This window comes from Sceloporus undulatus, chromosome 2 (genome assembly GCF_019175285.1).
Source record: "Sceloporus undulatus isolate JIND9_A2432 ecotype Alabama chromosome 2, SceUnd_v1.1, whole genome shotgun sequence".
NCBI classification, from domain to species: domain Eukaryota; kingdom Metazoa; phylum Chordata; class Lepidosauria; order Squamata; family Phrynosomatidae; genus Sceloporus; species Sceloporus undulatus.
In genome coordinates this window covers 111,038,323-111,049,326 of record NC_056523.1, presented here as the reverse complement: position 1 = coordinate 111,049,326, position 11,004 = coordinate 111,038,323, and the positions used below count along the sequence as shown (strand labels likewise).

The 11,004-nt window shown below is 46.2% G+C and overlaps 1 protein-coding gene across 4 annotated transcripts in view; it reads left to right on the top strand.

The window, feature by feature from the left end:
* Positions 1-1,055: 1,055 nt before the first annotated feature.
* Positions 1,056-11,004, top strand: part of SH3PXD2B (SH3 and PX domains 2B) — a 169,096-nt gene continuing 159,147 nt past the window's right edge. For all 4 annotated transcript variants that reach the window (XM_042451331.1, XM_042451330.1, XM_042451333.1 and 1 more), the window contains exon 1: positions 1,056-1,491. In XM_042451331.1, the coding sequence (XP_042307265.1) occupies positions 1,420-1,491 (72 nt within the window). In that variant the 5' untranslated portion in view covers positions 1,056-1,419. The remainder of the gene's footprint in view (positions 1,492-11,004) is intronic.

Below are 11,004 nucleotides of genomic sequence, written 5' to 3'. Positions count from 1 at the left end.
CCCCCCCCCCCCGCTGTGTGGAAGAGTGGCTCCCCCCCATTTGTCTCCTTCCCTCTCTCCTTCTCTGGCCTTGGTTCTTATTGTGTGTCTGTGGGCCTGGCTAGCGAGCTCAGGGAGAGACCAGGGGCCCCAACCCCAGAGGAGGACAAGGCCCCTCAAGGTGTAGGACATCCAAGGGGAATGGAGGACGTGGCCACATGAAAGCGATAAACACAACACTCACAGAAATATACAAATGCATGCTTCTTGAGTCATGCTCAAAAGGGGGGACATTTTGGAATTCTTCCTGGACAGAAGGCTGAAAGGGAGGACAGGTCCTGGGAAAGGGAGACATCTGGTCACCCTGTCTTAGTCCTGCTCAAAATGGAGGACCTTGTGGAATTCCTCCTGGACAGGAGGCTGAAATACAGGAAATAGAATGGAGGAAAAAGGGGATTTCTGGTCACCCTGTTAGTCCTGCTCAAAATGGAGGACATTGTGGACTTCCTCTTGGAAAGGAGGCTGAAATATGGGAGATATCCTGGAAAAGGGGGATTTCTGGTCACCCTGGGCTCTTAGTCCCGCTCAGAATGGAGGACCTTTTGAAATTTTCCCTGGATAGGAGGCTGAAATGGAAACGTGTTCTGGAAAAGGACGATTCCTGGCCACCCTGTTCCTAGTTTTGCTCAAAATGGAGGGCCTTTTGGCATTCCCCCTGGACAAGAGGCTGCAATGGAGGAAACAGAATGGAAAAGGGGGACTTGTGGCCACCCTGTTCATAGTCTTGCTGAAAATGGAGAGCATTTCGGGATTCCTCCCGGACAGGAGGCTGAAATGGAGGACATGTTGGGGAAAAGGAGGCCTGGATTCTTAGTCGTGCTCCAAGTGGAGGATCTTTTGGCCCTTCCCCTGGAGAGGCCATGTCCGGGGCAAGGAGGACGCCTGTTCTCCCTGTGGGGCGTGCTGGCGTCCCCTTTAAGAGCCGGGCCAGTGGGGCTGGAGGCCTGAGGGGGCCCCCCTGCCAGGGCCAGGGCCAGGGCCAGGGCCAGGAAGGGAGGGGGCTGGGCTGGGAGGAGCCCGCCAGCATCTGCACACTCTGGCAGGGAAAGAGGGAAGGGGGAAGAACTGAGGAGAAGGAGAAGGAGGAGGAAGAGAAGGAAGCCCAAACAGACGCCCAGGGTGCTCGCCTTACTCCAGGAGCGCCCGCTTTCCTTTGCAATCGCTGCTCCTACAACAACAGCAACACAAAGTTTGCACCTTTTGGGGGGGCTAGGAGCGGTGGTTGCACCCCCTTTTCCCTCTGATCGCCTGCACAGCCACCCCGCTGCCCCCCGCCTCCGATCCCTCTTTCACTCCAGATTATTTGCACTATTCTTCTTCTTCTTGTTGTTGTTGTTATTATTTTTAAATCAAACGGGTGCTTTTTGGGGGTCTAGCGCTATGCCCCGGAAGAGTATTTTGGAGGTGAAGGTACTGGACGTGCAGAAGAGGCGGATTCCCAACAAACACTATGTAAGTGTGTGCTCTGTGTGTGTGAGTCTGGGTGAGGAATTGGCCTTGCAAACTCTGTGCCAAGCTTCAAGGGACTAGCCTCTGGGGCTAATGTATGGGTTTGGCAAAAGACGCCTCCTCGTTTCCTGGGGGTTACAGGGGCCCGGGATCTGGGTGTGTGGATTGCAACCCCCCCCCCCCCCCCGTCTCACTGCTGTGTGTGGTCCTGGTCCCCTCCTTCCTTTCTCTGCTGGATCCACCACCGTCAGGGAATGTTGTAACTGGAATACAGCCTCTGCCTCTGCATGCAACTTTGTAGCCAGCCAAGCAGGAAGGAAGTCAGTCCTTGCTTGCTGCCTGCGCCTTTCTTCTGGCCTTTCTTCTCTAGTTCACGTGTGTGTTGGCTTGACAAAAGCAGGGCTCTAGGTGTGCAGCAGCCCTCTTCTCTCCTAAGAGCCAGCGCTAGTCTCTTGTTTTAAAAGTGGCTACTTTCAGTCATACCAAAAAGGGGAGGGGGAAAAGCAACAACCCAAACAAATGCTGGGAAGGGGAAATCTGGAAAGCAGCTGCTTCTCCTGGCAGAGAAGCAGCTGCAGAGTCCTTCTGCTCTTGCAGAAAGAAAAATAGCAGCTTTCCTGCCAGATTCGTGTTCCCAGCTGTGAACTGATTGGCCTTGTTTCATAGACAAAGCACCCCCAGTATATCCTTAGGTAGGTGGGTGGGTGCTTGAGAGAGAAGTTGGCTTAGACTCCCATAGGTATTTGTTGTAGTGTCCCTTCAAGTCGTTTCAGACTTATTATAGGGTTTTTCTTGGCAAGTTTCTTTAAAGGGGGTTTGCCATTGCCACCCTCTGAGCCTGAGAGAGTGTCACTTGCCCAAGGTCACCCAGTGGGTTTACATAGCTGAGCCAGAACTCAAACCCTGTTCTTTAGAGTCCAGCGCTCAAACCACTACCCTCTATTGGCTCTCACAGCAATAAAACCATTGGCTCTATCCCTGTCCTTTTTTATGCCTGCTTTGCTTTGGAGGCACTGTGAGAACCGGGCAAAACCACCAGATTTCGTCTGGAGTGTTGTTGTGTCCTTTGGGGTTGGTGACTGGCAGATTGGATGCTGCAGCTTGTCACTCCAACTAAAGCAGGGTTCATCTGCTGAATAATAAAAACATAGCTCTCCTCTTGCAGGCTCTGATTTCCCACCACTAAATATCTTATCTGTTCTGTGATCAGTCTTCAGGTTAAGTATTCAGCAAAGTTAATACAAATTATGCACTGCAGATTGCGTGCCATATTCTCTACCATCCCCTCTACCCAAAGAGTTGTCTGGCTACTTAATTCCATGAAATAAACCCAGAGCAATGTTTAATTCATTCACGGAAAATGAGGGCAAATAGAACTGGAATTGTGTTAATGGGGACTTTGGAGACTGAAGGTTGCTCTTGTCATACGGGAAGCTGGTTGTTTGGGAGAATAATGTGAACTGAGTAGGAGGCATTTAGGATGCAGAGGAGAACAAGGAGTGAATGGTAGCATAGGGGGATATGGGAGCAGAGAATACACATTCCATAGCGTGCAATGCAGTGAGTTATTGCTGAGTTATTGAATGCAAGAAATACACATAAGTAAGGTGATAATATCTAATGAACTTCTTTCAAATCATGTGGAGAGGAAGGCACATTTCCCTACTATATTGAACTCTTAGTGATCAAGTGACTTCAGTAATAAATAACTGAAGATCCAGACATTGGTGGTGATTTTCTGCCATCATGTACATCATCCTCAGAGTATGCCAGGAATGGGCATACTTCCAGCTTGAGAGTTATACTTTGTTTTTACTACATTTAGGTTCCCCAACCAAAGTTAGAGGTAAAATGGTGGCACCATTTAAGGCATAGCATACCTTATTGTTGTTAATGCCATCAAGTTGACTTCAACTTATGGTGACCCTGTGAATGAGAGACCACCAAACCATCTTATCAACAAAAGTTGCACTCAGGTCTTGTAGACTCAGGATCATGTCTTCCTTGAGCCTATCCATCTGCCTTCTATCTTACCAAGAATTACAGTCTTTTCTAGTGAGTTATGACTTCTCATAATACAGTTGGCCCTGCGTTTTCATGGAGGATCCGTTCCGGACCCTCCACAAAAACAGAGGCTCATGCATATTCAAGCCTCATAGGCTTGAATGGCACATGCCCCATAAGAAATAGCAGAGGTTGCCCCTCTGCAGGTATTCGAGGGCATGGATCAGAGATCCGCGGAGGGGTGGCTGTATGTCCTAATTACAACAGTCTCAGTTTAGCTTTTTTGGTTTCTGGGGAGAGTTGAGGCTTGATTTGTTCTAGGGCCCATTTATTGGTCTTTTTAGCAGTTCATGGTACCTATAGAATTCTTTTCTAGCATTACATTTCAAATGAGTTGATTTTCTTCCTGTCAGTTTTCTTCACTGCCCAGCTTTTACAACTGTACATAGACAATGGAAATACAATGGCACAGACAATCCTAATTTTAGTATTCAATTTAATATTTAGTAGTTTATGTAGAGAGAATGGAGTGTCTTTATCTTCTGCTTCTAATGATGTAGTCTTATTTAGTTTCCATATTGGCCATCGGTTGAAGTCCATGTATGCATTTGTCTCTTTCATTGCTTGAAGAATGTGTTTGCCATGAACAAACTCTTGGCCTTGCAAAATTTAATCAGTTGCTCTCCTTCGTCATTGATCCTAGGCCAAATTTTCCTACAGACTTTGATTCTGTTCTGTTTCCTACTTTTGAATTCCAATTGTCTGTGATTAACAATAAATTCTGTTTTGGTGTATGAGTAGTTTCCCCCTGCACTCCAACACTTCTCTCCCTGCACCTTTCCCAGCCTCCAGAGACACCCGTGCACACCTGTTACACCTTCTCTCAGCCGGGTGCTGGGCCAAATGGCATCATGTGACATTTCTGGCATATGTGCCAAGGTTTCACCATCATGGTCGTAGAATATATGTTGTGCAGCTTCAGACTTTCCTTTCCCCCTTGAGCATGTCAACAACTGAATGTTCTTTGGCTTGAGTCCAGTTTACGTCATTAGCACTTCTTGTCCTCTGCAGTACCTCAGTAGCTGGTTGAGTGCCATCCAACCTGGGACTGTCATCTTCTGGCACTATCTCTTGGTTTATTTTGGATTGACTCAATGAAGGGTTTTCATGGTAAAAGAAATTCAAAAGGGGTTTACCATGCCTCCTGTGCAGCAGCACTTACAAGTGTTAGCACTGGTGCCACTGCTGTTGCCTTTGAGAGATTCTCTGCCTGTGTCACCTCCCATTACTGCTGTTGCCCAGTAGTTGTTTGGCACAATAGTCTGGTTCCTCAGTAAAGGCCCATCTGACATGGGAGAACGCACCAGCAGCAATGCTGTCATCACCATGTCCTCTTGTCTTACAGGACGCAGTCTCGCCACCATGGAGAAGTAGTGCCATGGTGAGAGGATGTCTTATATGCATATGTTTACTCCATGAAACTATTTTCAGGATTTAAATTGATCTGGCTGTTCTTCCACATCTAAACTCATTTCTGTACCCTCCAAGTTTTGTTTGTTTTCAGAATCTCAATTAAAGGCATGAGGACTTAGGGGGCATCTTTCTGCACCTATAGTTAGTTAAATTACTTAGTAGCAGAAACTTTTGCAAATCTACTGCAGATCAAGCTAGTGGCTTCTGATTTGTCTTGTGTTGACTTTTGGAATCTTGGAATTGGCAGTTTAGGGAGGGGTGTTCTAGTTCCACTGACAAAACTACAAACCTCAGGATTGCATAGAATGCAGCTATGACAATCAGAATGAAAAATAGCATTACAACTGTGAAATGTGAAAGGACTCTTGGTTGTAGCAAGAAGAAACAACCTCCAGTGTGTAGCACAAGCATACGTCACTTTAAAGTATTTTACTTTAGAAGGCTTTGCTAGTGCAGCATTTTGGTTTTTTAGGCCTAGCACTATTGCACACTTAATAAATGATAGTGTAAATAAGTTTTTAAGGGATGCAGTGGCTCAAGTGGTTAAGACACTGACTCTGTTGATTGCAAGATTGGCAGGTTGGCAGTTCGAGGCCCAGGTGCCACATGATGGGGTGTGCTCCCATCACTGTTTCCAGCTTCTGCTAACCTAGCAGTTCAAAAGAATGCATATGCAAGTAGATAAATAGATATCACTGGTGAGAAGATAAACAGCATTCTGTGTAATCATGCTGGCCAAATGATCACAGAGGCGGGTTACAGACGGGCAAAAAGGGATGTACTCATGACGTCATGAAGGTAGAGCCTTCAGACGGGCTTTACCTGAATGCCGTCATGAACACGCCCCCCGCACGCCCCAAGCGGGAAGAAGCGGCATTAAAAAGGTGCTGCTTTTTCCCGCTTCTTTTCTGTTTGATGCGTACCTGCGCAGCTCCGTCTGTAAGCTCCTGCACCGATACGTCAGAATTGCTACGCCGCAAATATAAGTTGCCGGTTTAAAAGCTCCATCGCATAGTGAGTTGGGGTCTTGGAACATGCGCAGTTTGCAGTCAGGCTTTAATTGCAACGTCCGCTGCCATGCAGCTGTGGAAGCTGAGGCACAGCTGCGGCGCATTTTAAGCCTCTTAACCCTAACCCTAACCCTTACCCTAGAGCAACATGTACGCATGCGCTGCTTGGAAAGTTTGGACTTTAAAGTGCACCCCTACACACATTCCTCTGCCATTTTCACCTAACAATAAAAAACGCTAAAACTGTAAATATTGACATATGTACAAAGGAGGTGAGGGGAGATGGCAGGGAGACAGCGGTGGCAGCGGAGACAGCTGTGGCTGCGCATTGCAGATTCAGCAGGAGCGCGGGGACCAAAGGAGAGGAGGCATCTATGATGCTGGTGACACTGGCAAAGTGCAAGCGGACAAGGATGCCAACACCAGCTGATCACCAGCTGGCAGGAGACCACCATTGTTTTAAAGGGGCTTGGGCACTTTAAATGTGCCCATAGGCTTTCTGCCGCCGCTGCTTAGCGCTGCAGCTGCGAAGCTGCGCACCTCTCATGCGGCAAAAGAAAAAAAAAAGAGACCCCGGAGCTTGAATGTGCCCAAGACCTTTTGATGCCCTCTAAACTTGCCCCCAAAGGCAAAGGGCAACTAGAGAGGGCCTGGGATCAAGGGGCAGGGAGCACTGACAAGGCACTAGGTCCCATGATGTCCCATAAAGACATCATTTCGCCTCCCAGGGTATGTGTTCCCTCTCAGCCCTATCTAATCTATTCTACCCTTCCTGTTCTCTCCTCCCACCATGCCTGGCTCACTGGTCCCCAAACCAGCAATCTCCAAACTCTGTCCTTCCAGGCGTTTGGACTTCATCTCCCAGAATCCCCAGCCACCTTGCCCTGTGGTCTAGGATTCTGGGAGATGAAGTCCAAACGCCTGGAAGGACAGAGTTTGGACATTGCTACCTCACACCACTCCTGCCTAGCTTTAAAGTCACAGGGAAAAAGTTTAAAGGAGCTTGGGTGCTTTAAATGCGCAGACAGGCTTTCTGCCGCCGCTGCTTAGCGCTGCAGCTGTGAAGCTGCGCACTTCTCATGCGGCAAAAGAAAAAAAAAGCCGCGGTTTGGGCCGCCCGTGCGGAAGCTGCCTCTCTTTTTGCAGCGTCCTCCGAGGCGGCGGTTTGGAAACTCCGGGTCCGAAACGGACCCAGGTGAGGCGTCTTCACTGCTCCCCGTGTGGAAGCTCCAACACCTGAAGCACGCCCCCGGGGCGGGCCGTCTGGAGGCTCCGCATTCAGCTAAATACACCTCCAAGACGTCCTCCCCTGCCCATCTGTATCCCGCCAGAGTAGTCTCTGACAACGCAGGCTCTCCGGCTTAGTAATGGAGATGAGTACTGCCCCCTGTGGTCAGACACGATTTGACAACCTTGTCAGCAGGGAATACCTTTACCTTTTAAAATAAGTTTTTAGGCTTTTATATGCACTGGGAAGTGTGGGGAAAGACTGTGATTTTATTTAAGGAGATATTTGTTTTACAGCACTGGTCTAGAATCTAACTTGCTATATTAGTGCGGCAAGTGTGTACTCATTTCCAACTACAGCAGAGCCTGTGTACATGTTACAGAATTTGCACTGCACCTATATGATGTTATTGCTAACCACCCTCAAGTTGGCCTTTGAAGATGAGATTTCTCCAAGTCCCTTGTCCTCCTGTGCTCTCCTCAGGTCCTGCATGCTCAGGACAGATTGGAGCCACAGCATACAGTTGCTGCAGCCCTGATCTGGCTGTAAAAGGGACAGCTGAAGGCCGCTCCTTTGGGGCTATCTGCACAGCCCCTTACTCTCAAAGGTGCTACAAGATCTCTTTACATACTGATTCTACAGTTAAAACTTTCTGGCCTCCTTAGGGAAGGAGTTCCAAAATATGACAAATTTGGGTAGTGGAGAAAGCAAAGTAGAGAATGAGACAAACGATACTAAGGGATGAATATGAGTAACATCCTCTGCATGTTTACTCATTTCTGAATAAGTCCCATTCTGTGAATCAGAGCTTACTCGTGACATAACTATGGACACAGTTCCAGCCCAAATTTTGTTACGCTCATATTTGGGCTGTGCTGCAGATGGAGATGGGTACTACATAATGTAAGATGTAATATGATGGTCTCAGCAACCAGGGGAAATATGTAAAACATATAGGGAAACCCCATGCCATCAGCAACATGTTTGTCAAAGTAAAGATTAGAAAAAGTAGCTGCAACCAGGGTCCCTTACACAATTTACAATTATAGCACTATGATTCCACTTTAACTGCCCTGGATGCATCCTAAGGAATGCTGGGGTTTGTTTAGTTTGAATGAGATCAGTAGGGGAGCTCCCTGATTAAAAAGAATTTAAAAGGCAGTCCATAAACTTCCAGTCCCAGGATTCTATTGGGTGATACCATGGCAGTTAAAGTGGAACCATAGTGCCATAACTGTATAGTATGAAAAGGCCCCTGATTGGTGCTGCTTTTCTTAATACATTGTAAAACATGTTGCTGATGGTGTGGGATTTTCTTATGTCTTATTAGAATGGAAAGAACTTAGCTCTTTCTCTTAATAATATACATAATGGCTCAGCTTCCTACTTCAAAATGCATTTTCTTGACTGAAATAGTTTTATGTTTTGGTGAAGCATCAGTTGATGACTATGGATAAAGCCACTACTGGGTGTTCTTCAGTTCTTGTTTGGAGCACCATAATATGCAGAATATATATATATGTGAAAGGAGGCAGGAAACTGTAGTCTGTAAAAAAAACTCATTGCTGCTGTTACACTGCAAATTGCTTGTAGAGATTTCTCAGTCCATAAAGGAGAGCTACGGTACGGGCAGTTAATCTTAGGACTGGTTTTCTGTGGTCCATAGTGCAAAGTCGAGTTTTCCTTTGGACAGGTTAAGTGAATCAATTTAGTAGTGACCACTCTAATGTTCAAATATTCATAAGATTTGACTACCATATCATGATGAACTGCTGTGACTGAAATGAGGTAATGTTGTTCTCTACTGAAATGGGAAGATGGGCGTTCTCTGTAGCATTATTTGCATCCCCAGATCATTTTATATGTAATACCAAACTATGGCTTGACACTGCAGAAAGATATGCTCTTATTTTGCACTTTCTCCTTTCCTTGAAAAGTTTGTGGACTGCACTTCACCTGATTAAATGCATACTCCCAAACCAACATTTGTCATGGGTAAATAGGAACATTCTTCTTGTGATCATTTATTCTCACCAGTAACTCTGCCCCCTTTCTTCCAATTATACAGTCCGTCCTCGCCTTACACGGGGGATCCGTTCAGGATCCCGCCGCGTAAGGCAAATTCCGTCTATGCTCAAGCCCCATTGGAAACAATGGGGCTCATGCACGGCGGCGCGGGAGTGCGTGGGGCGCAACGGGTACACGCGCCCATTCAATTGAATGGGACGCGCCGCCCCTTCCGCCCCGTGCATGCCCCCCCGGCTTGAGCGCGTATGCTCAAGGCTGCATATGGCGCGCCCGCGTATGGCGCGGGCACGCTGTATAGTTTACAGGAAGAAGAAAAATGGAACAACAAAACCAAAAAAAGGTGCCAAAACATTTTCGGAGATAATTGATAAGCAGAAGAAGAATTCAGAACCTTTCTGCCTCCTGACTCTTTCCCATCAATGTCCTTGGCACTAGCCCAATGTTAGTATTAAAAGATAAAATGGGATACAAGATAAAAAGGGGAAATTGATGGAGGTAGTTCCTAAGCCTCTGTTTAGCTGAGGTGTGTGGAACATTTGGCCCTCTGCGTTATCTGGAATTCAGCTTCCAGAACCCTTATCCAGCATAGCCAGTGAGCAGACATTATGGCAGTTCTAGCCCAAGCCATTTGATCAAAGCTTCATCATCCCTATTGTAGTGCATAGTTGTGTATTTTCCTTAATTTCTGTTGCCCCTATATTCTTCATGAGAGAATAGCTTTTGAAAATGGTTATTGATGTCATAATTCTGCTACTAAACTAATTACTAATTAAGAAAAGGTTCAAAACTTGCCTTCTTCCTTGGCAAACTGAAGCCTTCCTCCTACGCTAATATTGGAAAATACCTATCACAAATACGAGTACATTTGTCCTCACTTGTTTCATTGACTGATTCTTTAATTTTTAAGAGGAGAAGAGTTTTAAGTTTCTGTAATTCCGCTTTGACAACCTTCATAGAAATGCCTGATTTGTGTGGCTGATTAGACCTCTCTTCTCAGAGTAATCTGTCCAGTACCTGAAATGTTGTCTCCCACCACATTTTCAAATCTTGAAACTCTGTGTTTCTTTTCTTCAATCTGCCTTTATGTTTCTGCCCTTGAAAGGATATTTGTGCTCAAGTCAAGAACAGTTTAGCAATCCTGTTTCATCGATAGAACCCTTTTTTGTTGTTTTTCAGACCCCCAACATCTAACTCCAAACTTAGTACATTTTTAAAGATATTTTTTTATCAGAAGAAGATTTACTAGGAAGACTCTGTGCATTAAGAGCTCCGCGACAGTGGAATGACTGCTCAGTTTCTTCACTGATGCTCTTCTAATGATTCTAAAATTCAAACACACCATTCCCTTCAATAACTAAATGCAGGAAAAGACTTGTTCAGAGTATTAAGGGTTCAGATGAATTATTCCCTGTGCCATGATTAATTCTTTTGCTCATGTGATCATACATAGAATGGTGAACTAAACTACACAAGGTCAACCTCTAGTCTTCTTTGTGTTCCTCTCTTTGTGCTACCGAGAGGAGGAGGAGAGAGGTAGCTGGGCAGCCATTGTAAGTGGTGACTGTTTAATTTCTTTTTAAACTCTAGGAAGAGTGTGCTTGTAGTCACATCTTCAGTGCGTCACATCTGTGAGTCACTAGGGGGTGGAGCTAGCAGACTAGCTCTATATTACTCCTCCCAGAGCCTCTCCAGAGCAGTTCCTGCTACAGAGAGGAGGAGAGAGGTAGCTGGGCAGCCATTGTAAGTGGTGACTGTTTAATTTCTTTTTAAACT